Genomic DNA, 25,785 nt, shown 5'->3' with positions numbered 1-25,785 from the left:
AGAGGGATGAGAAGCAACCACCAATGAATTACATACTGAAACTGGGATGTAATAAAGTGTGGCTTTAAATGTAAAGATTTGTTTTCCTCTAAAAATTTAGAGAGAGATGCTCAGACATTTGAGTTCTGTGCTGATGGGTAACTCACCATAATAGCCATGACGATGTTAGTATCTAGCATGTCACAGTGCCTCGATAGGCACTTGGAAGAGTTAGCTCTTTGCTTCCACGGTGTGATCACAGGGACTGGATTTAGACTGCCAAACTTTGAAGCTGGTGCCTTTACCTTCCGAGGCAATTTTGGTGGCCTGGGGTGGTGGTGGTGGTGGTGGTTGTTGTTGCTTTTGCATCATCTTGGTTTGATTTGGATTGGTTTGGTTTTTCTCACTGTAGCCATATATCTCTCTACCACAGTGGCTCTCAACCTTCCTAATGCTGCTACACTTTAATGCAGTTCCTCATGTTGTGGTGACCCCCAACCATAAAATTAGTTACGTCGCTACTTCTTAGCTGTAGTTTTACTACTGTTATGAGTCATCATGTAAATATCTTTTCCTGTGGAAAAGTCATTTGATGGTCCATAGGGTCATGATCACAGGTTGAGAACCGCTGCTCTAGAACCGTGGCATTTCGGGAACGTACACTTCAACAGGACAGATAGCTTACATCTGATTGATGCCTTCCTTAGCCCTCATCTCAGCAAAAGGACAACTAGTGAGTAATTTTTGATAAATGCTTTAATTAATGAAATGTCTAAATATACCTATTAATCATAACTAATGTCTATACCGGTACATTTAGATCATAACAAGTATTTTTCTACTGCTTGCTAGGATAATTGAGTGTCAATTCTATATTTTGGCTTTTGTCTTGAAAGGCTTGCTGCTTTTAAAAATGCTGTTTCTACCAAGCTATGATGAGAGTCTGGTCTCTAGAAACTAAGGTAAGTCTCATAAACTAACTTGACCTAAAATTTAAAGTCTACAATGACCTCATTCAAATTAGTGGCACGCTGCATCCAGTTTTTAATTACACAGCTGCTGTTAGAATGACCAATGGCTCTGCCCAGGATACACTGTAAGAGAGAATTAGGTCCTTCCACCCTGCTCTTAGCCATCTCACTAGAGCATGCTGCCCTTTGCCGTAATGTCCCATCAAAGTCAATGTTGTGAACATTCCGGTCCTTCTGATGGGCCTTCAGCTGCTGGTGAGGGAACCTGAGGAAAGCTAAGTACAGTACAAAGTCATTTGCAAGGTAATAACAATGTTTCCTGTGCAGGTGATAGCTCAGAGGAGAGCTAATTGGACAAAATTACCCCATTCCAAGAATAATTCTTTATACTTCATGTCACAATTATCTCTGAAGGATCTTGAAGAGATTTATGAACATTGATTAAACATCAGCATACCACTTTAAACGAGGTGATATTAATACTGTTACACTGAGCCCAGAAAGGGATGGTTACCTATTCCAGAGCAAAACAGTCAAGAAACAATTGCAGTATGCCTGCTTTTATGTCAGGACTATCCTTCCACAAGACTATGAAGCTTTGGGAGGTCTTAGTTCCATGGTATAGCATAATTAATATGATGCAAAAAGGACAAATGTTTATTTCTTAGCATATCTCAGAATTGCCACAAAAGAATGAATGTTTGATTTTTAGAATCAGAAAATATTTGAATCATTTCTCTTAATTCTCCCAAGATTTTGTTGGATAAGTTCTGTTTATAATTAGTCTGCCCTCCATTTTCCATCTATAAATATTTGGCATCAGCAGAATCAAATATGAAATTCAAAAATTACTGGAGCTGGGAGGAATATCAAAAAACATAGAGTCAGGTCCTTCTGACTTCCAGATGCGAAACCGTGAGCCCATGAAGGGAAGAAAGACCAAAAGGCTCTGCCATTGTTAAAACTTCTCTGTTATACAGTGAGCTCCCACGTGGGGCTCTAAGGCCTCCATTCCTTTCTTAGTGTGCAAGGCAGTTGAACATCTTGAGTGGAGGCGGTGTGAGTAATTCTGGGAAAAGTTAATGGATAAAACTTTCAGCTCTATTGAGTGCACGCACGCACGCACGCACGCACGCACACATGCACGGGCTGGTGCACGCATACACCTCTGAGTCTCTAATACAGTTAATGTAACCACCCTCAATAAACTTAGTTTTACTGCAACCAAAATGAAGTGGTGTGTGGGAAGACATCCACCCCAGAGTCAGAGTCAGTGCTCCACGAATGCGTTTCTTTTCCTCTGATCAACAACCCTCAACCCAATCCCAGAGGCCAAGATCTGAAATCGCTTAACTCATGTACCTCTCTGTGCCTCAGGTACCATAAAGCAGGCTCTGACTGTTTTTGCTGCAGCTACACATATCTTGTGTGATGCTTCTTTAAAGGTTAATAAGCAATTTTCCGGATTTTCTTTAAAAACAAATAAATACTAGCATCGATATGTGCACATTGAAGATTATAATTAGTAGAGTAGTATGCATTGAGTTAGAGAAAGTTGTATATTCACAATTAGTTAGATTAACAGCTGCCATGTGAACCTGTGTTTAGGGTTGGGGAAGCTGAAAGAACTCAAAAGATGCAGACCCTGGATGATCTAAGTGCCCTTCCCAGGCAGCATCCCTGCTTTGGGGAAGTAGACAAGACTTGCTCTCTTGATCAGAACATAGGAACTAGTTGTGTTATTTGATGCTGTGGCTTTTGTTATTATTAAACTGACTGCTACAATCTGGGAGACAAATCTATTCCATGGAAGAGTTCTGATGCCCAGTGACCTTCCTGAGACCGCTTTCAGAGTACCTCCCATCACCTACAGTTTCAGAAATCATGTAAAGTAAGGGGATAGAGCCTTGTAGGCATTATGGCTTCGCTCACCCAACAGCGTTTTAAAAATAGAAACCATGATAAAGCTGATTAATTTTGCTATTGTTTTCGGAACACATCAAATGTCTACTATTTAAATCTCGGTTGCTCCACTTCCTCCTCCTCGGTCTGCTCTCAACTCACAATCAAAGATTTCACTTCATTGCAGAAGAAAATATTTTGGAAATGAAGGTGTCTAATATTCCATAGAAGTCATAGTCATAAGTATGTCACATGTAAAAATGATACCATATAATTAGAAGTGAATTTAGACAGAAAGACAGAAAGATGAGCTGTAAAAGCAGATAATTAGTGCACTGTTATAATTGGCAAATACTTCTCAATCCCATGGTTACTGCGCTCAGAAAAGGGCTCCTGCCGGTTGACTAATTTTTCTGAAGGCAGTTTTCTTCCCTCTCTTTATATGGAAAGTTTGAATAGCTGTCTTCTTGAAAATCGAGTTATTATATGTCATAAACCAATTTATAATGTTTTAAAGTATTGCTGTGTTTTTAAAGTTTGAAAAGACCTATCAACTATAAGAACCAAATAAATATTATGTTTATGAAATGAAAGAACTATATTAAAAATATAATAAATCTAATAGTCATGTTTTATATGTGAATTTGAGTGTGTTCTTTCAAAAATAAACATTATTTGCTGAATGAAAAATGACTTTAAAACAAAGGGAAGTAAAGAGTTCTCAGCGAATGTGGATAATCAGTTCAAAATGCCTGGCCACTGCAGAGGGAAGCTTTTGGAGATGTTTTCCAGAAGTCCCAAGCCTTCTCATTGTGAAGTAGACAACCAGGGAAGAACGAGAAAAGAATCTAAAGTTTTAAGCAAAAAGAATGTTTTCTCACGTTCCCTCCCCAAATATTTAGCAGAATGCAATCATACATAGGGATTTTTTTTTCCAGATTAATACCAGAACTCAGTACATTGAGTTCCTGGACAAAGCCCTGAATCCTAGACCATGCATGTCCATACAGCCCTGCTCTTCTGTGTAGCGGGAAATATTAAAAAATGCAATCCACGCTATCACCGGCAAGGCACCAGCAGGTCTTGTTCTAATAGAGAGGAGAATGTGCTGTCCCAGAGCGTGGAAAGGTAAAGAAAGGAACACAGCAGATCTGGTGTTTGCTTTGCATATGGTAATATTTTATTAAATTAACTGTACAAACAACATGTTCAACTTTATCCCTGGCTGTTACTACTTGGGACTGATAACTCACTTCAACCAAAGATTATCGGGTTCAGAATGGAGCAGCATTAAATAAAAAGTGGTAGAAGTCGCCGACTCTAAGGAACAAAATCCAAAAGTTAGTAAAAACAGACTTAAACAGAAACTGGATGGGCCAAATGTTGATGAGAAAGACAGCCTGAGAGTGAGGCACATTTTATGAAATCTACAACAAACTTGTTTTGTCACTATCAAAAATCATCAGCAACATGGGAAAAGCAGGCACACTCGAAGACACTTTTGGCCACTTGTCTTCTTAAACATTTACAAGAAAACAGGTAGAGGGTTGGGAAGGCATGTGGTTCAGCTGGAGTGTCTAAAGCTTAAGATATAGATGGCCTCGGGCACTTCCCTGTGCCAATCTCTGACAACTGTGACAAGTTTCTGATGGAGAATACAACTGTTGTGCAATGGCTGGATTCTCTAAGCACAGAGAAGACATGTCATCTGATGAGTTTCACATGACCCCTCACATCTGTTTCTGGGTCATGTATGGCTTGACAGAATTCTTTAAGCATCTAGAATTGTTCTAACAGTGTATGTACTCTAGAGACTATATTCTCAAATAGTAGGTACGCTAGAGACAATATAGTGAGAGTGAGTAATAATTTAAAAACAACTGTCCAGGCAGTGGTGGTGCATGCCTTTAATCCTAGCGTTTGGGGATGGGGGACGGGGCAGGGCAGAGGCAGGTGGATCTCTGAGCTCAAGGTCAGCCTGGTCTACAGAGTGAGTTCTAGGACAGCCATAGAGAAACTTTGTTTCCAAAGAAAAACAAAACGAGCTGCTAGAATGATACACATTCTGAATTACTGTTACAGATTTTGATACAAACCCAAAGGAAAAAATGACAGGGGAGACATGCTGTTTAATACAAGCAATAGGGCTAGGCAGTTTCAGGATCTGGTTCCATTCAGCTTCCAGCATGGTGCTAGCCAGCTATGTCAGCAGAACTGAATTACAAAACATAGGAAATAAGAAATCAGATTTTAAAAAGAGCAAAATTTCGAAACAAATTTAAGGTCTTGTCTTTTAGAGTTTAAAAAAAAAAAGGCTCAAAGTGCTGAAGAAAAGGCATCATTCAGGAGCTTCAAAAAGTGAAGGCAGGTGAAGGCAGCCAATGGGATTCTCCAAAGTACAGAACCTTCTAGTCAACAAGTCTGAAGTTCCAGTGAGGCTACCTCCCATAATTCAAAGGCACAAAGCAAAAGAGATACTAAGATACGCAAAGGAAAAACCTGGTTGGTTAAAGGTACATATTCATGAGCCAGGAAGCAGCTCCAAGGGGTGAATTTGGTTCCTAACATGTATGGGGGATGGTTGGTTGGTCCCATGGAACAAGGAACAATTTTTTAACACGAGAATTTAAAACCGGCAAAGCTTGACCTTTGAAGCAGTGTTCTCAGAGCCTGTGAGCTAAGACACACTCTGGATTATGCTTGGGTACCAAATGAGATTCACTGTAAGTCACATGTATTAAACGAGCAACAGCCTTCCCGGTTCTGTCCTGAAGTTACCAATCCTCGAGCCCGTAGGCTGTGCTAAAGGCTTCACCTGGGTTTCATCTTTTATATTGATTTTTGTTTTTAAAAAAAACATGCTCAAGTGTTTATATTATATCAATAAATTGTTGTTTAAACTCAGTTCCATGTTTGAAAACAAACAAAGTGGAAATAAAGCTTCAAGGAACTGGCCTTTGGTTTGCTAGGCATGGTAACTATTATTAGCCACAAATAAATACATTGTAAGGCTGGTGACATGGCTCAGCAGCTAAAAGTGCTTGATGCCAAACCTGACAACCCAAGTTCCATTCTGGGGACCTATATGATGGAGGGAGAATAGTACAAATTGTCTTCTGACTTACACACACACACACACACACACACACACACACACACACACACACACACACTCACACACACACACACACACACACTCACACACACACACACACACTCACACACACACACACACACACACACACACTCACACACACACACACACACACACACACACACACCACTGGGGAGGCATGAACAGCTCACAATCACATACAGACACAAAATAGCTAAATAAAATGTATGTTTGAAACAGTAAGAAATAGAATCAATGTATAAACTACTTCTTGTTTCACAAACTCAGTGTGCAATACCACATGGAAAAGACAAGTACAAAGTCAAGGATGACAGACATGCCTCGAGAACTTGTCTGGCTAGCGGAGGAAGGATTGGGTGTTTTAACTTCTGAAATACTAACAGGCATCCAGACAAATCTAATGGCAAACTGAAGAGGCCTGTGCTTTGACAGCTCTCAGGCTACCTTTCAGCAAAGGCCTCAACTGTCATTTTCAAATGTGAAGGCCGATATCTGGACGTCACTGTGCCTGGAGGAATTAAGAAAGACTTCTGACATTTGATTTTTCTGCCAGAAAAATTTTCAGAAAAGGATAAAACCGAGAGTGAATTAATTAAAAAAAAATAAAAAAATAAAAAAATAAAATAAAACAACAACAAAAAAAAAGTAGAAACATTTAAGCTCTCTTCTGGAATACAAAACATATGGATTTTAGACTGCAATATTTTAAGTATTTTAAATGAGAAATTATTTTTACTTCTGTAGATTAGGTATGTTTCCTAAATGTATATCATTATCATAATCTTGGATCTTACTAATGCTCAAATTATAGTGGTTATATTTCCAAACAATGCCTTGTAAATGGAAATTTCACAGAATTTACTGATATTAATAATTTTGCTGTTAGTTTTACGAGATTGGTTTCACTTTATATGCCAAAGCTGAGTTGCCAAACATTGGCTTAATTTCTTCCTGATCTCAGAGCTCATTTCATTCTTGATCATGACTGTTCATGTTTTTGCTATGGAATTGTCTACATTCTCTGGTCATTGTATGCTATGTGTTAATTGATTCCTGGCCATGCTGATGTAGAAAAGGAACCTACTTAGAACCTGGAGTACTGCACAAACGAAACCTTCTTCATTGATTACTTCCTAGAGTGAGGACAGACAGATTTGGGTGTGTCTCAGAGCAAGTTGTTTAAAATGTATTAGTATATCAATACTCTACATGAGAAAGAATGTGGAAAAATGAAAGTTTTTTGAGATGATATGATATGAAGTTTCACTTTCAAATACATTTGTGCATTTTGTTCTTGGTGAGATGATGTCATGAAGACTAAATAGTAGACCCAGTCATGGTGGTGCATGCCTTTAAACCTAGAACTCAGGAGGCAAGGGCAGAGGCAGGAGGATCTCTGTGAGCCAGAGACCAGCCTTGTCTACATAGCCAGTTCTAGGACAACCAGGGGTAAATAGAGAAACCCTGGTTTTTGGGTTTTGGTTTTAAAAAGCAAAATAAAACAGCGAAACAAACAATCAAAAATGATAAATAGTAATTATGATTTCAGGTATTGTTCAGATAGGGGAAAAAATGTAAAGTAAATGACCAAAGTCAAAACAGTAAGACTCCATTAGAATAATTTTTCAACCAAATTCTAAGTATCAGTCTCTTTAAATTTTACTCTGATGTAGACCTCATTATCATTCCTAGTACTAAGCATTTTGTTGAATTTTGAAATGACATATTATCTGTATGATTTCATAATAGATAATTCTTAAATGAAAAAAGATTTAAAAAAAAAACTCACTCAGAAATCAAGATAAGCTGGCGTGGCAGCACACACCTTTAATCCTAGCACCAGGGAGGCAGAGGCAGGTGGATCTCTGTGAGACTAGCCTGGTTTACATATTAAAACTCTGTCTCATTAAAAGTAATAAAAGCAAAAATAACTTAATCAAAGCATTGCATGTGGCTAATTTCTTCCAACTCAATCAGCCCACCAGCAACCATGGTAAAACTGGAGTCATTTAGCCTCTCTGCCACTCTTAGCAACTCTTGGCTAGGACTATCTCCCCCAAGCAAGGAGCTTTTTCTAATTTCTGCAATTATTCTTCCGTTTCAGTCTATGAACATCACTAAATGATCACACATAAAGCAGTACAGTGAGTGCCCCACCAAGTTCTGGGTTCTGCAAGCCCTTTCAGGATATATGACGTGACTAAGCAGCTATCTTTAAAGTGACACAGAATAGTACTGAAGTTTTAGCTCCAAAGAGTGTTGGGCTATTACTCTGTTCTGTTACTATTCAACAAATAGAGAAACAAACAAAAACAATAAAACAAAACAGAAAGCTGTATAGATTTTTAAGAAATGGCCAAATATCTGACTGCAATTTTTTTTCTCCCGAACATCCAAGATAAAATCCCAGGCAACCAAAACTTATACTAAAAGGTTAGAGATAAACAGAAAGTGAAGATAAAACAGAAATAAATAACTGCTTTGTTTTAGGAACAAAATTTGAAGCTCAGCTAAGGATTTTAGCACTACCAACTCACTACGCATCCTGGCCTCCCTTGGACAGTGTTCTAGTAACGGGGTGGGCAGTGGGGTTCAGGGAAAGAGAATACAATACAGTTTTGTAAGGTTTAGATCTTAGCATCCCAATTAGATATTATGTCTGTTTGAAATCTATGATGTTTTGAGTTCCTTTGTGTTTGAGTTCCTAAAGACAAGCTACTAGTGGGACAGGGTTAGAAGTCATGTGGTACAGGAGTAAATGATGTCTTGAGTGTCCCTGCTATGTGGGTGACCAGACCCGGGCCAGTTGACCCTAGAGTCAGTCTTGGCATCTATTCAAACCCTCCAGGCTCCTTTCTTCCTTGTCCCAAGGGAACTGAATAAGTAGGAGTCCAGGAAGTCCATGGAAAAGCCTGAAGGCTTTTGGTTGTTGCTGCTGCTGGGGGGGGGGGAGGTTGGAGGGGGGGGAGGTTGTCCTAGACGGGGCAAGCCCTGGAAGACTCCTGCTGTCATCTACAAGCTCTTTTTAGTCTCTTTTTTTGTCTTGAACCTTCCTCCTCCTAGGCAGCCTAGGGGGTTCCTGGCTCACAGAAAGTGTCTCAATGATGGAGTCCGGGCTACCAAGCTAGAACTCCACATCATTATCCAGGCCATGCTCTGCCAGCACACAGCATATACCTACCTCCAGTCTTCTTAGGAGAGAAGAGCAAAATCTCTGGTGTGGGTTTGTTTGTTTGTTTTTTAAATAAATTGGGGGGGGGGGTTTTAAAAAGAACATTGAGGCACATAGAAAAGAGAAGAAATTGGATGTGTCATTTAAACTCTCTGGATCTTTGCTTGTGCATTTGTGAAATGGGCTTATAAATGCCTTGACACCTGAGCTCTGAAGTGCTCAGCTGTGGAGGAACAGCTGTAAAAAGGGGACCCCCAAGCAGATCTTTCATCCAGGTCATTAGGGCACTGAGTGACTTTTTACTGCTTGAAGGAGGGCAATGGCTTCTCCCAGAGTCTTAGCCCAGCCTTCAGTATTAGTAGCTCCTGCCCCTCCAACATATTTTCCTTTGCTTCCTTGCCCCAAGGACATTTCTATCTGTTAAATGTGAACATGGAGGCCCACACAGCTTTGCCCACCTCGAAAGGTGGACGTGCCATCCTGCAAATGCCTGACCCGGATCTCGCGCGGAAGGGGACACGCTCATTTCCCGCCGTGGCAGCGTCTAGGGACGAGCCCAGCCAGAGTCTGACTCCAGCTTTAAGCGGGACTCTGAGTCTGAGGCCCTCTGAGTCTCTGGGTCCAGGGTCCCACGGCGCCTGGCCCCGCCCTCGCTTGCCCGGCTCTGCTGTTCCCTGAAGTCCTTCCTCCCGCCCGCTCCGCTCGCTGCACGCGGCGCTGTGCGACTCGACTCCCCGGTCCCTTAGGTCCCTCCGCGTCCACTCGCGGCGGCCGGAAGCTGAAGTGAGGACACGCGCGAATCTCCACGCGGCTCTTCTGAGAACCTGAAGCCCTAACTCAGTTCAGCTCCTCCCTCCGAGCGTGCACAAGGGTCCCTCCATGTTCCGAGGCTCTCTGATCACCGAGCACATGACCTACAGGACCTATTGACCGCCTGAATGCCCCTCGAAGGAAAAACTGTCCGTGAACAAAGGCCAGAAGCTTCTAGAATCAGACCCCAGGCCGAGAGCTCAGGAATCCTTCAGTCTAGCTGGGAAGAAAGGCACCTTATGACACTCAGCCTCGAGCAGTGGAAGCTATTGCCAGAGTCGCGCGCGGTGTCCCTGTGTCCCCAAGAGCTTTGCACCGGGCGGGCTACCCAGAGCCTCTAGACGGGATCTGCTCCCTCAGTCCCCCCCTCAAGTCCCCCACAGAATGGCTGTCCAGAGTGGCCGGGGACCCGACAGGCAGCTACCTGCAAAGGGATCTTTTCCACCTTTTCTGGCCACTCGTCCTCTCCCCAAAGGACTCAGAACTCCCCTGAACCCAGCCCAGTGTGCACAGACTCCTATCCCCTGTGCTTGCAAATCCCGTGGCCTCGGGCACCCCACCGATCCCAGGGAATGCTCACTCCAGGAGTGCAGGCAGGCCACTGAGGCTTGGCGACACGTACCCGCACAGGCGGAGGGATACGGTGACTGCCCCCACCCCATATTCCCGGAAGTGGCCAAGGAAGCGCCTGTGAGAGAAATTATCCTTTCGGACCTGGAAGGAGGGGAGCCTGCAAGATTGTAGACTTTTCCTCCCGTTTTCAAACGGACCCTACCATGCAGAAGTTGTTTAGACAATGTGATTTTCAGCAAGCATAACCGTAGTCTGAAGCTATTTTTAAGACAAGGAAAGATGGTATTTATTTTTCATTTTTCAATAAAGGCACAGAAAAGTACGTCACAAATGAGTAACTGCTCAGCAGGCACCCTTCAGTTTCTTCTTCTTTTCTCCTAGTGTTTTTCCGCACCGCTAGAATTCTCTCTGAGCTGCAGGAAGCCTTCGACGATTTTCTTATTCATTAGACGACTCAATGAAATGTTAAAATATTTATTTTTGAATAATCATTCCCCACTACCACCCTTTTGCCTGGAGATTCGCACAAAACCTGCCCCTTTATTCGGTGTAATACCGATGCTAAGCATGGGCAATCAGCCTCATCCAGTTGCTTTCAAAGGTAAATGTTTGCAACTGCTGGCTGCGTCTGCACCAGCCAGTTCTCTTCCAGCACTTGGTAATTCCATTACCAGTGTGGACTATATCAGGCTTGAATTCACTTGTGATTATTTTCTGGGAAAAAAAATTCTAAGTTTTCCAGCTATTGCAAGTAGGATTTTTGTTTATTTTTAAAACTTGAGTTAAGTCGTTCATAAAATAGTAGCCATTTACTACCTGTGAGCTCAATTAAAGCTACCCCAGGTTTCAGACTCCCATGCAAGTCGTATCCATGCTTACTGTGTAGTCAGTGGCAGTCTGGATTCTCTGATAACCCTGATATTTAAAACCACTCTGACAGGGTGTCACTTCAAAACACACATTTGAAAAGCATTGCTAAAATACATTTACGTATCAATAAAATGTCTTACTCTCCCTCTTCCCTATTGTATATTCTTTAAAAGTAAATTTTGCTTTTTAAGTTATCGCTGGTAAGTTGGCATACACTCCTGGCTTGATTTCAGCAAAGCAGATCTACAGTTTGAAGAGTCCTTGCACCAAGGTTTTGTGGCTCTTTGACCAAGACCAACTCAATTTCTTCATTGTTGGAAAGGGTATCGAGCTTTTTAAATCACAAAATTATTTCTATATGGCCATATATTGAAGTATATTTCTATTACTTCAGAAACTAAATCAATGTCAGAGGTCAAAGTTGTTTTTTTTTTTTTCTATTCCAAAGCTTCCATAATGCTAGGGCTCCATGCATAGTTTTAAATCAAACAAAAACACATATAGTATTTTCAATATTTCAGAGAACAGAGACTGCCTCTGCTGTAAGAAGTGTCTAACTTTTATAAGACTTGCACCTCCCTGCTCTTCCTCCCCAGTAGCACTAAATATATGCTTCAGGAATCACTAAAGGAGTGTGCACAAAAATTTTCTCATAGCCAGTTTCATCTCTGATCTTCTAAAAGTGGCTTTCTTGGTTGCCAGATAATATTATATTTGGGTGCCAAGCGCTGATGTGCGCATCCTCCACTGTCCAGGTAGGTGTTACCTTTTAGCTCATCTCTCAAGCTAGTACACACTCAGAGTCAAGCAATCGCCTAGAGTGTCTTCTCAGAGAGGTTGAGCCTGTCACACCTTTTATGGCTTTTTCCACAGTGATCGTAAAAGAGGGTGGGTAGGAAGTGAGAATCCAGTATTTGAAATAATTAGTCTCGTGCTTTAACCAAGTAGCTTGGATGCATCTTTTGGGTTGAAAAACATAATTTGAGTATAATACCTTTACAGTGAGTCCCAAGACCTGTGGGTCTTTCTTGTCTGTTACTAGTATCAACTCTCATCCTACCCACCCCACCCCCAACACACACACACACACACACACACACACACACACACACACACACCTCTCCCCACCCCCACCTTCACTAAATACTGGACAGTGAAAAGTTTAAAGTAAACAAGGCTGCAGTTTTTCTATTGTCCAGTAGACGGCACAAAAGATCAAGCGTTTAAATAATGAACAATCCAGAGAGGTTTGGTTCTATTTTGATGCCAGTGGCCTGTTCTTTTAGAAAAGGCAGGCAGACAGCACTGGATCCACCGGTGAAGCAGAGAGAAAAAAAAAAAAAACAAAATTAACTTTGCAAAACTTTGAGATGGAGTCATACGAAAATATTTTTGTGTATCTGCTCAACAGATGCATTTCCTTCAGAAAATACATTAATGGTTATAAATGGAGAGACGTGTTATTATTGCAGGTTTTAGTAACTAAAAGCTACCTGTAGGGAAATTAAATAATTGAGAGATTTAAAGTTTTGAAAAAAATGAGGCACCTCAATTTTACTTAGTTTCTAGTGGGTAAAGTCTTTGCAACTTGGGCCTTCAAAATTTCATGTTAGAATTTGTATTATACTTCTATGTTCTTTAATATATTCAACACAAAGCTGAGGCTCAGACACTGACCATTGTGTTTTAAATGAAAATGTGTACACATGCATATGTAGTGTGCTGTAAAGGAGAGAAATGCTTTTGAAGTTTTGTGTGCAGTTTTGGGAGTGCTTTGGGTGCTAAAGCCACCAGGAGATAATAGTTAGGGCCTCTTTAGGGCAATCTATAGCTTTGCCTAATACTTATATTTTTTAAAAATCTCCATTTCTTTCCACTCTGCAGACCCTGTCGAGGTTTGGAGGAAGGCAAAGTGTAGGCTAATAACTCATTTCCCAGTTAATTTTATTAAGAATTTATAGCACTGTTTAGAAAGTTTTAAGACAACCATAAATTTTATTAGGAATATTTTATTAAACCCTCTATTTAATTAATAAAAGACCTCTATAAGTTCTGAAAATGTCAGAGCTGGTAATTATGTTAACCAGTGTAGTTTTCTCCTCTCTAGAGACCAAAGCATTTTAATGATTTGAAATAGAAAAGTAGTAAGGAAAGCAACCAGGCTCCCAACATTTATTTTTCCTGGACTTTTGTTAGGCAGCCAGTAGATAGTGAGTCAGGCATTTTCCCTGTGATGGTCAGAGAGCCGAATCTGACCTCTCATTGACTTGTGAACTGGACCCAGACAGTCTTTGTTTTTTGAAGCAAAATGTGGTAAACAATTCTCCCAGCCTTGTGGCCCGGATTGCTTTGGGACACTTGATTAACGTCCTTCCTAATCCTGCGCTTTAAAGCCTCTTTCCTATCACCTAACCAGGTTTCCCGCTGTAATAGCCATCTAAATAGTTTATTTCAGTTTCCTCACAGTCATCCATTAGCTTTAAATTCCTGGTAGTGTTCTCCTATCACACAAAGACTCTTATCGCCAGCATTCCTCCATTATCTCTACCAGATTTCAAATCCATTTTCTTTAAACTACCCTCATTTCTGTTTTTTTAAATGCAAATGTTAATGTGGGGGGGTATTTGGAGGGCAGAGAACTGATAATGTTTTTCTTGAAGTACAAATTCCAAGCCCCCACACTCCAGGAGAACCTCAAGAGCAACCACAACATTTTAACAGGCATCTTAAACTGAGGTGACAGATGATAAACACTTATCATTTTGTGAACACAGCTGCCAAACTCCATTGATTAACAGGACTTTATTTGTGTTGGGCTGGCAAACACACATACACACACACACACACACACACACACACACACACACACACACATTTTACCTTCAGAGGTGCCTCTTTAATTTTGAGAAATTTAGGTCTGACTCATCAGTGGGAACTTTTGAAACAAAAACCTAGTTCAGGATGTGAACTCTGCAGAGAGTTCCTCACAGGAGAACAAAAAGTTACAGGAATGTCTCTGAGACTACCAACAGCCAAGATGAACACTGCTTGCTTTAGAGGCCTCCCAACAGGGTAGGTGATAAACAATAGGGACCAGGAGCTCAGGCTGCCTCTTTCTTATCCCTGCATTCTATCTTTGGGAAGATACTGTGAGCCATGAAAGGAAAACAGAAAGGAGAAGGACTGCATCTTGAAGAGCAGCAACAGCGGCTAGAACACTAGTGTTCTGCAAAAGCCGGAATGCTACTGTCTTTTTAAAGGAAACATCTGAAATAAACTTAGGGTCAGGCACATCCAGAACAGCACACATACCACAGTAATTTATGTCACAGTAACTTTCTGAGATGCCGTGAACTGCCTCTGCACCTTTCCTTTTACTAGATGATTGATTAATTGCTGCCTTGCTAGAAGGGTTTTTTTTTGTTTTGTTTTTTGTTTTTTTGGGGTTTTTTTTTTTGGCTACTATCTTACAATTCTGTACATCTGTCATTTCTCTCAGCAAGCCCCAACTGTAATAACTGTTTGCTAATTGTAAAATCCTTATCCAGAATGAGGTTTGAGCAAACAATTCATACTACTGTAATTACATTGTAAAAGTGTTTTAGTTGCTCAATTGTTCAGAAGTAATCTATGAAGGCCTGCAAGTAGCACTAGGTTCAGGTACACATTCTTAAGTGGAAAGTTTTCAAAACCAAGAGAGCTTTATTTTAAACTCACAAGTTCAAACTATCCTCACCTTTAAGGGAAACCCTGTTGGTAGATAATTAAAGTGTGCTTTAAAGGTAACCTGACATCACTTTAAAAAACCAACAGCTTTGTCCTTGCTTTGAAGATTGTGCTTATGTTCCTTTGCCACCTAGACCGGTAAACAAAACAATTTACTGAAAAGCAGGAACTCCAAATAAATCCTAGCCTCAAAAATATGTAGTTTATCAAAACTGACCTTGTTCAAACATGAAACCTTTGCGCAGAGTTAAGGAAACTTTAAGCCCATTACTTAAGTCTGCCTGAAACTCCCTTGGGCTCTTAAAGGCTAGGTCATATACGTGTATTTTACAGTAAATTTCTCCCAGTTAAATTGCACTTAGACGATTTCCCTTGCGATTCATTTAAGGATTGTAAACATAGCCATGCCCACTGTGGTGTCTGGATTGAGTGTCCTGCCCCCCCCTCACCCCCGTGGGAATTTCACCGGTGCTCTGTAGGCCTCTTGGGGTGATGACACTCACACCCTGCAAGACCCAGCAGCGGTGGACCGCCACTCAGGTTTGGGCCGCATTGGTCTGGAGCTGGGGAAGGGCTTTTAGGCTGTCTGTCCAGCTCAGTAGGTTCTATAATCCGCGGAGAAGTGGCTGTTTGGCCCAGCCAGATCAGCTTCCTTAAACTTGGCGGGGAAATCTCCTTCCAGTGAGCAGGAGGTAATTCAAGGCTCTTCCATGCCTGTTTTTGACGCACAAGTCTGTATTAATCTTCTAAATGATACACGGGGCGTTTGTGCAAGAAAAGAGCACAAGGATGTGATGGGGAAACTAAAAGCTTCAAACTTGAGCGTCAAAACAAAAAGGACACAGAGAGGAGACACAGAGGCACATGATGAGGGGTCGTGGGGCCTTTTATTGTTTTAAACAGTCGGATCTCTTTCGAGGCAAAGCCCATTGAAGGTTTGGGGTGAACATATGTCAACCTTCAGGTGTTCGTTGTTGGGGGCGGAGTGCTGGGCTGGAGGCCCGCACGCCTTGTCTGCTAGGCTTATCCCACGCGCACTGCCGCTGGTGTGAACTAGCCCGGCGCTGACTCGTGCAGACTGCTAAAAGCTGTCTTAGGAGGCTCCGTTGCTCGATAGAACCTGATTCCAAATCTAGGTTCTAATGTTTACCCTGTATCCCCTGTTCCGTAGACACCCTCTCAATAGAAACTTGAATACTGGCTGAAGAATGGAAACAGGTCTGTGACTTTGAACCTAAGAGTTGGCTTCAGTACCTTTCAGAGATGCTAAACCTTTTCCAAACAATCTCCGCGTGAAGGAAGCCTCCCTAGTCTTTCTCAGAACTCTCCTCAAAACCTTCCCCGGCCCCTGGGGTGAGGGTTCGGTCCGCAGCTGGCGGTGGGATGGGGGCGGGGGCGTTGGGAGCGTAGGCTGGCTGCTTTGGGGGAGAGAGCCTTTTGGCCACCTTCAGGGCGGGAATCCGGAATGGCAGTTTGCATTCCCAGCAGATCGAAGCTCCCTGCTGATCGATTATTTGATAATTGATTTTCCCCGCAGCCAATGCGCGGCTGCCTGGGCGGGGACGCCTTCCGATTGGTGGAGCTCTCTCCACGGCTGCCTACCGAGATTTGGGTGAGCTCATTTTCCAGTCGACCGCAGGGGGAGTTTTCTGCGAGGTTTCAGCTGGGGGGTGAGGGGAATCCTCTCCGAGCCCAGCGAGCTGAGAGCCCTGCCTGGGATGTGAGGTTTCCAGCTGCTCCGAGAGCTACTGTGACTGAGCAATCTAAGCCACGAGAGCCGGGCGCAGAAACATAAAGAGTAAAATAACCCCCACTAGATAGAGTAGCTGAAGAGTGAGAATAAAAAGACTCAAAAAACAATTTTAAGTCCAGGGTGTGGTATTTCAAGAGAGAAAGTTAAAAACCACTGGCTGGTTGGAGACTTTAAGTTGTGGGCAGGGTCAGCTTTTGTCTGAAATCTCAGCTTCCGAAGTGGATTTCTTTTTCTCTGGAACTGGGAGCTTTCACGGGGCTGGGTTCGGAGATAGACAAATTGAGAGATGGAGGTCTGGGAGGCCGGCTCCGGGCGTCGCCGCTGAAAGAGCTGGGGGTGGGGGGTGGGAGGGAGCGCAGCGTCTCCAGGCCCGAGCAAGGCCGAGGCTGGAGCCCCTCGGCGTCGCCCAGACAAAGGCAGCCCCAGCCGCAGCGCAGCGGAGCTCTGCAGCTTCGCCGCGCCCCGGGCGCACGGCTAAACTTGCCGGTAGCGCAATCGAGAAAGAGCCTCGGGTCCCGGGGCTCCCAGGCCCCGGCCGCCCGCAAGGTCTGGCTGCTTGGTGCCCGCGTTGAGTTTCGTTCTCCAGCGGTCATAAATAGCTCGGTGTTTGTAAACAAGCGCTGGGGGCACATTCCCGGCGCTCGGCTCATTGTTCCCTCCCTTCCTCCCTCACTTCGCGCGGCGGCTGGGGCTGAGGGCTGCAAGAGAGGAGGTGGGGACGTCCGGACTCAAAGTGACAAAATGCAAGCATTTCCTTTCCTCCGGCCCTACGTCCACTTCTGACAGCGGGGGGAGAAAAAAAAATAAAGAAAGAAAGAAAAAACCCAAACCAAAAGAAAAAAAAGAAAAGAAAAGAAAACCTCTAAGCTGAGTCTGCAGAACGCCCGGGCGACCGCTACCCCACGTTCTCAGGACTCTCGAGCGGAACCTTTTCCAGTCCAGTTCCAGCTCCTCTTCTTGCTCTGGCTTTGACTTTTCTCCTCCGGGAGTCTAGCAGAGAATCCAGTACTTTTGGCATCACCCCCACCCCGAAAAATACTGGCAGACCCCAATAATTTCGAGGAAAGTCTTGAAGTCTTTCATGAGCGGAGCCCTGAGCGAATTAACTCCGGCATCTGCCTGCCCTACGTTTATTCCCGATTTATTTCAAGCGTCCGCTTTGGGAAGAGAGGCTGGAAGGGGACGTAAAGCCGGCGGGTTGGGAGCTGCAGCCTGTATTTGTGTGCATGTGCCCTGGGTGTGTGGTGTTAGTGCCTGGGCGTGCGAATTTGTGGAGTGTCTTTCTGCCTCTCCAGTGCGGCCAGAGCTCGCTTCGCGCACCCACCCCTGCCGAGGAGCCTACTTGCTGCAGCCCAATGCATTGTGTAAGACGCGACCTGTTATGGCCACCACTACTTCCGGGTTCTAGCATTCTGGTCGGAATCCACCTCTCCGCCTGTGCAACACACACTTTACACACGCACGGCGACTGCAAGCGGGCAGCATCGATCGTGGCTCCTTTAAGACAAACTCAGACAGACATTTTTTTAACCCTCCTCTCTAATCTCCCTTCAGTGCAGCAGTTGCAAAGAGGGAGAGAGAAAGAGAAAGAGAGCGAGAGAAGAGAGAAACTGATTAGGAATTAGGACTGATTCAAGGAAAGCGGGCGCTAGGGCTTTGTGCATTTGAATATTAACATTTGAGGTGTTCTGACCAGAAGAAGACAGAACGGACGATCATTCATTCACCACGTTGACAACCTCGCCTGTGATTGACAGCTGGAGTGGCAGAAAGCCATGAGATTTGGTAGTTGGGTCTGAGGGGCGCTCTTTTTTTTTTTTCTTTTTCTTTTCTTTTCTTTCTTTTTTTTTAAACTGATTTTTTTGGGGGGGAGAGAAGATCTGCTTTTTTTTTCCCCTCCCACTGCTGTCTTGGTGGAACCAGAGCGCTTTTATGCTCAGCGACGCGGGCGCCTTGCTTCAGGTCCGGTAGACCGAAGATCTGGGACCAGTAATTCACACTGCTGGAGACGCAAAGGGATTTTTTTTTGTTATTGTTGTGCTTTATTTTTTTTTCCGGGGGAGTTTGCATATTTGTTTCTTTTCACACTGGCCTTAAAGAGGATATATTAGAAGTTGAAGTAGGAAGGGAGCCAGAGAGGCCGATGGCGCAAAGGGTACGTATTAAAAGCAATTGTGGAAGTCAAATGTGAGATTAAATTGAAACGTGGCTGAAAGACACTGCTACTAAGTTTCCTCTTTTCTTTCTCTCTTTTTGAATGAGGATCCTAAAGCCGCGGCCTAAATCGACAGTTTTACTTAATGCGTTTGCAGCCTTATGCATGTTTCTTGTGGTTAATTCAAGTGATCAAGTTGTCTATAGATTCCTAGCCAACAGCTATATAAATAAAAATACAAGCTCAAGGAATCACCTGTTTTAAAAGATAAAAAAGACAAGGGGGAAGATGCTTCATATCCAGTGCTGTAATTTAAGCATTTAGGGACCAAAAGTTTAAAGCTATGTTTAATGAAAATGAACAGCTGAGAACTTTTGCCTCATTATCGATTATATTCATCTTCAGTATCAGTAGAAATGGGGAGCATTTTCCGCTAAGTAATGTCCTGGTGCAGTGAATTTTTGGTTGGAAAAACATTCCTTTTATAAAAGTAATTTTAATTTGCATGGGATTTTATGCAAGATAATAAGTTTGTAGATTTTTTCCTTAGCTAAGTTCTGTACTAGTTAGATACTAAATACAGAGCTCTCACTTTTAAAATGCAATACTAATTTCCCCAATATTCCTATTTGAATGAAAATGCCTTGAAAGTAAACTGAGACAATGATGCCCCCGCAGAGGTGGCTTCTTAAAAGAAAGGGGTCTACAAAAAGGCTGCCTTGCATAATTTGTGTCTTGGCCCTCAAAGCCCCTTTTGGAAAAGAAAGTTACTAGAGGACACATTTTTCTTTATTCTCTTGGTTCAGACAAATGTCAGCCTTCTTCCAAACTCTTCCCACCTCTGGCTTTAAGAGGTTGAAAGTGGCAATTCCCCTCTCTTTGGAAATCATTTCCCTCTCAAGATTTCCAAATCTTAGAAAAGTAACTTGCTTGAAATAAAACAATCAGAAAAATCCAAATAGCTGAATTTATCACAGACAGTAATGGCAATCAATTTGAAAGCAGCCCCCCCCCCACACACACACCAGAGATTTGCATGTGTATTTTGCTTTTGAATCTGCTTAGAAACTAACACATAGCAATTGCTTCCTTGACTTCAACTCTAGGGAGAAAGTTTGTGAAGGTTAAAAAAAAACAAAACAAAGTAGAGTATTAGTTGCTTCCTTTATAGCTTTCTTTAAGCTTGGAAACAGCGTTGTCCATGTGTATGTTCAGCTGTAAAAGGCAACACAAGCTGCCTTGTGCACACTGCGGGATAACATATATGGGGGGCAGTTCGTTTTTGTATAATTTAGCAGTTTGGAAAAGCAAGGCAAACATAGTGTCTTACAGGACTGCCCAATTCCATGCTGGCAGGGAAGTAAAATAAGAAGCCTTTCAGAATTCACTGCTTGGCACAACTATTCCCATCATAACTTTTAAAAAATACCCCACCCCCCAAGTGAAGGCTGTGTGAAGCAAGGCGGGTCTGCTACACTGTTCCGGCACGTTTTATTGTTGTGATTTTCGGTTTCCACCTCCAGAAACATGCATGTTTTACCTTCCGCCTCCGGGAGAATGCCTCTCTGCCTTTCCTTTTCCTTCCTCCCTCCCTTCCTTGCCAAAAGATTTTGGATTTCTGAATTGGTCTATATGGACACAAGTTAGGACAGGAACCTTCATCTCAGATGACTCTCACTGAGAATTCTGGAGCTCTTACTGTTAAAATTAATTTTTACAACAGAACGCTCAACTTTAGAGATGTAAGGCCAGGGAATTCGGGTTGAAGGATCCTGTTGTACTGATCTAAGCTCGGTGCCCTAACGTTCCCGGTTACCCGCCTGGCCTCTGACCCTTTTTTTCTCTCCTGTTTGTCATGCAGTACGACGACCTACCCCATTATGGGGGTATGGATGGAGTAGGCATCCCCTCCACGATGTATGGGGACCCGCATGCAGCCAGGTCCATGCAACCGGTCCACCACCTGAACCACGGGCCTCCTCTGCACTCGCATCAGTACCCGCACACAGCTCACACCAACGCCATGGCCCCCAGCATGGGTTCCTCGGTCAATGACGCTTTAAAGAGAGATAAAGATGCCATTTATGGGTAGGTATAATGGGCAGGAGTTAAGGAGTGAGGCGCGATGCTTCCCCCATTTCCCAAGCCCTTGCAACCGGAAAGTCAGAGCACTCTAGATTAGAGGTACAATTCACAGTGCGTGGAAACTGGTTTGGGGTATAGCGGGGGAGCCTCCTCCCGATTCAGCGCCCGGCTTGGCCGCCACGTTGGTCGCAAAGGAGTCCCAGTGCTGGAGTGGCCGTCTAAAGATTCCGAATCCCCTCTCAGACTCGAGTCAGCAAATCTGAGATCTTGCTCGCTAGACTTAGCTCGAGCGTTGGGGAGTTTCTAAGGGTAGGCGCCTTAGTTTAGGGAAAATCTTTTAAGCCATTGATTGTTCTGACTTGCGGAGTTTACTCAGCCACCGCATGCCGGTTCTGCCGGTGCACAATAAAGTCAGAGGGACAGCTGCAGGTCAGACAAGGGGAACATGTCTTGCTTTAAGAAGTTTGTTCAACTGAAGTCAAGGAGAGGGGCCGCTCTGAATTGACACAGACATTTAGAAACTTCTGGGTGTTTTGTCAATCTGTGTTCAAAGGCAAACCTGCAGGATTTAACAAGAAATGTTTGTGGGATGCTCTTCCGGGGGCTCTCTGGCCAGGGCTTACTGTGTTCCGTCGGCCATTCTATTAGAGCTTCCACTAGAAAAGCCTTTTGAAAGTTACTTGTGCTTCTCTGTGTGCTGACGATTTGAGGGGGAAACTCCCCCCACTTTTATTTTTAAACTTTGTAATAACTTTTATTACACTTTTCTCTTTAAAAAATACGTAATGCGGAGCTTTCTGGTTAGGGGGGAAATCTTTGTGCTTTATTTTCTAGTCCCTTGCGCGGTGGGCTTGCTTAAAACCTAGCCTTCTCTCTGCAAATGGTTTAAACTCCATTTGAGGAAGCTTTGAAAAGGACCCCAAACTGTTAAATTCCCAGCTGGGCTGTGAGAGCTAATAAAAAAGGCTCGAGACTCCTGGAGCATTAAAAGTCTTTTTTTTTTTTTTTTTTTTAAATGGGCTGAGACGAGCGACATCTAGGCCTTTTAGATGCCAGTCGCTTTACCACTCCAGGCGAGATGGAAGGCTTGAATGTAGAATCATTTGAAGGAACTTTCCTTGGGGGATTATGGGGAGCGTCTGCGAAGGGAGGGCACTGCCGGGGAACCGGGAAAGACCTCTTGCTACTGGAGGGCTGTGCGGCCAGGGTCCGTAGGTGCAGCCCTGTGACAGTCCGTTCTATATCCACAGAGGCCCTTTCCTCAAGTTTGCTGCGCCCCTGCCACCAAGATCCCCTTAGCCTGGGATTTTGGGCCGAGCCTCCGAGGAAGGTAGAGAGGCTGGTCCTCTCCCACCCCGTGTCCCCTGCGCCTTCCCCGGGCACCCGGTCTTGCCTGTGCGGCGGAGGGACGAGGGTTTGTCGCGGTGCGAAACTTAATTCAAAATGGCTGCTGGAACCGCTTGGGTTTTATTCGTAGCAAATGTTGCCAATTTCTTCGGCCAGATATGCTGAACCATTCCACAGACACGGTCCAGGGCTCTGGGCCTCTGAGTTCAGAGACCCAGGAGTAAGGGGGAGGTGAGCCGTCACCTGGGCGGAGGGTGAGAAAAAGGGCAAAAGCTGATCAGATCACCCAAGGGTCTCTCGGCCTCGAGCTACTCGGGTTGTTTCTCTTGGGCGCCTTTTTTTTCGGTGACTCTGGACTAATCATTGTGTTGTTTGTGACTGTTGTATTTTCTTGCAGACACCCCCTCTTCCCTCTCTTAGCACTGATTTTTGAGAAATGTGAATTAGCTACTTGTACCCCCCGCGAGCCGGGGGTGGCGGGCGGGGACGTCTGCTCGTCAGAGTCATTCAATGAAGATATAGCGGTGTTCGCCAAACAGGTCAGCAAAACAAATATTAAAAAAAAAAGAGTAAAAAGAAACAAAAATAATTCTGTCCGGGTTCCCTGCGCGCACACATGCACACACATAGAAACACACACAGAGAGATAGAGAAGTAGATGTTTAGAGAGAGCAATTTCTCAAAGGTAGCCAAAAGTAGTCTCCCTTAACCCACGCGTGTTACTGCCTCCCTAAGATTTGCTTCCAGTGAATGTGTTTGCCAGACCATCACCCATCTTCCCACCCACTCACCGTCCACAAGTTGAGGTCAGAAGCTCACTCGGGAAAGAAATCACGAACACCACGCTATGTGGCTGTTTTGGAGTGGCAGGCGGGCAGCGTTCCGCGTAAGTGGAGCTCTAGCTGACCGGAGAGAGCGCTCTGGGCTGGTCTCAGGCCTACTGGGTTCACACTGAAGTGTTTCCGTGAGGGACGAACTTGAGCCAAGAGTCCCTCCTGGAGGTTCCATCCTATCCCTAACAGTGTAAAGGAGGCAGGACAGTAGGAAAATGAACAGATTTCATTTTGTTTCATTTTTTTCTTTCCCCTCTCCTCACTTGTATTTAGATTCGCGCAGAAAAACCTCTATTCTCTTCTAATCCAGAACTGGATAACTTGGTAAGAGTGACCCCTCACTCCCCTCCCTATCTGTCCACCCCACTTCTATCCCCCATCCCTGAGCTTTCCAGACTGGTCTGTCTGTAGCTGCAAGTCGACTGCAAACGTTTTCTGTCCACAGACAAGTGTTTGGGGACTGGATCCCGGGGTATAAACTCATCTGAGAGAGCCCAGGAGCAGCGGCTGGGGAACGCCAGCTTTTGTTTTTTATGATGGTCAGGCTGCACAGCTCTAATCAGCCTGGGGATTTATCTTCTAGCCTGTCAGCGTGTGTGCTTAAACCTTGGGACTTCCAGCCTTATTGAGCCTCGTTCACTAGGGCCATGACGAGGGCCGAGCCCCCAGACAACCAATTGGCATCAAAGGTGTATGGACAGAAGGCAGAAAGAATTTTGCAAAGTACAAACCCACTGTTGGGGGAAAGTAGAGAAAACTTTCACATAACTTCATCACAGGAAAAGTGTAACCCAGACAGTGGCCCTTTGGGGTTGGGGTGGGGACTTTAAGACTGGGGAGGAGGGAGCCATGGGGGAGGAGAGTGTTTATGATCCCCACTTAGATGTTTTGTTGTTGGTTTAGCCATTTTTTCTCCTTAAGAAATATAAACCTCTAGATGGTACCCAGTTGCTGCTATTAAGTTTTAGTGTTATTGCCATAAATCAAAATAACTCTATTTATGGGGGGAAGGGTTGAGTTGGAGATGCTAGAGCTGTGACAGCCAATTTTCTGCAAACCAGGAATGGAGTATTTATTCTTGCTGTATCTTTGCAGATGATTCAAGCCATACAAGTGTTAAGGTTTCATCTGTTGGAATTAGAGAAGGTAAATTCCTGATTTCCCTTCCCTACCCTTTTATCCCAGCACACAGAAGGGAGGCTTCAGAGGGACTGAAGTTTAGGCTTCCAAGAGATTTGCATAAATGTCTTGCTTTCTGGTAATTAGTGTCAAGGCCAATCTTAGCGTCCATTTCTCTTTGCAGTTTAATTACAATTTCAGCCACTAAAACCAGGATCACAGACACCTTAGCCTCATGTACCTTGCTGGCTTTGTGCATCAGCTGCACTGCTAGGCACTCCAAGCATGTTTAGAATGGCGGAGTGAATTTTTTTTTACAAGTTAATGCCTCCCTCACTCTCTCTCCCTCCCTCCCTTCTCTCTCTCTCCCTCTCTCTCTCTCTCTCTCTCTCTCTCTCTCTCTCTCTCTCTCTTTGTGTGTGTGTGTGTGTGTGTGTGTTTACTCCTCTTCTTTGCTATCTAGGGGAGGGAAAGGTTGTTTTCCTTTAGTGAGTTTCTAGAAGATGGTTTGAGATCAGGGGCAGGTCAAACTCAGAAGGGACTGAGGGAAGGGATAAGTGGGCAATGAGCCCTAGGGAGGAGCGCACAGTTAGACCTTGCCCAGAGACAAAGCCGGTTGATGGTTGGGTCAAGTTCTCTGAATCTGTGATCCAGCACACACCTCACCTTCACATTCAAGAGAGGGTGCAGGGTAACATGATTTTGCTAGCTGTTCTATAAATCTCAGCAATAAAAACTTAATGCATTGTAATTCAAACTAACATTAAATTGCAAGCACACCAGGGTTTCTTGTGAGTTTTTGCATGTTAGGGATGCCTGGGGCCTGTAAGAGTCAGCTGCACTTAGACTGAAGTATTTTGAGTAATTCTTCTGTTTCTTCTTCCTTTTTTTTTTTTTTTATCAATTTGAAAAGTTTTGTGGCTATATCTTTTTCTTTTCTTTTTTTCATATAATGTGCAGAGGCAACTTGATTTGAGATGTAGGGCATGTATCTTATATCACCACAGTGCAGACTGTAATATGTGTGTGTGTGTGTGTGTGTGTGTGTGTGTGTGTGTGTGTGTGTGACACACTTTCCTTAGAAACTTTGGGGAACACTTTATGGTAAACTAAGTGTATGAAATTACATAGTTTACCTTAAGTGTCCCCACGCAGGTCACCTGTGTCCTGGCCAGAGCCTCAGGAGCAGATGAATTTAACATGGGTGTTGAATATGTTGTCGCCTGTGAATCAATCCTGTCACTGTCAATTTTCTGGGATATCTCTATTTTGCAAGAAAAGAAAGTTATTCCTAATTCTGAATGCGTCTGGGGGTCTCCCGAGGACAATTGCCCTGTGTGTCCCCTATTTGGAA

At 43.7% G+C, this 25,785-nt stretch overlaps 1 protein-coding gene and 1 long non-coding RNA gene across 11 annotated transcripts in view; one reads left to right on the top strand and one right to left on the bottom strand.

Annotated features, from left to right (window-relative positions):
• Positions 1–17,616: 17,616 nt before the first annotated feature.
• Meis1 (Meis homeobox 1) overlaps positions 17,617–25,785 on the top strand; it is a 139,224-nt gene continuing 131,055 nt past the window's right edge. For 5 of the 9 annotated variants that reach the window (XR_001779900.2, XR_003949337.1, XR_001779899.2 and 2 more), the window contains exons 1-5: positions 17,617–19,047; positions 20,909–21,135; positions 22,877–23,018; positions 23,586–23,636; positions 24,408–24,458. Coding sequence is in view for 6 of the 9 variants with exons in the window: in XM_006514559.4 (XP_006514622.1) it covers positions 19,036–19,047; positions 20,909–21,135; positions 22,877–23,018; positions 23,586–23,636; positions 24,408–24,458 (483 nt within the window). In the remaining 3 variants the exon portion in view is untranslated. Of the gene's footprint in view, positions 19,048–20,908; positions 21,136–21,208; positions 21,232–21,287; positions 21,442–22,876; positions 23,019–23,585; positions 23,637–24,407; positions 24,459–25,785 lie in introns of those variants that run through there. The other 4 variants (NM_010789.3, NM_001193271.1, XM_017314313.2 and 1 more) reach the window with 3 other exon arrangements.
• Gm16141 overlaps positions 18,938–25,785 on the bottom strand; it is a 28,679-nt gene continuing 21,831 nt past the window's right edge. Inside the window, exons 2-3 of one of the 2 annotated variants that reach the window (XR_381070.4) lie at positions 23,271–23,494; positions 18,938–22,722 (exon numbers count right to left, since the gene is read on the bottom strand). This is a non-coding gene — a long non-coding RNA (predicted gene 16141). Of the gene's footprint in view, positions 22,723–23,270; positions 23,964–25,785 lie in introns of those variants that run through there. The other variant, XR_003949858.1, reaches the window with a different exon arrangement.

The sequence above is a fragment of the Mus musculus genome, chromosome 11 (assembly GCF_000001635.26).
Source record: "Mus musculus strain C57BL/6J chromosome 11, GRCm38.p6 C57BL/6J".
Classification (NCBI taxonomy): Eukaryota; Metazoa; Chordata; class Mammalia; order Rodentia; family Muridae; genus Mus; species Mus musculus.
Note: the sequence above shows the minus strand (reverse complement) of the source record. Positions and strands in the feature narration are given on the sequence as shown.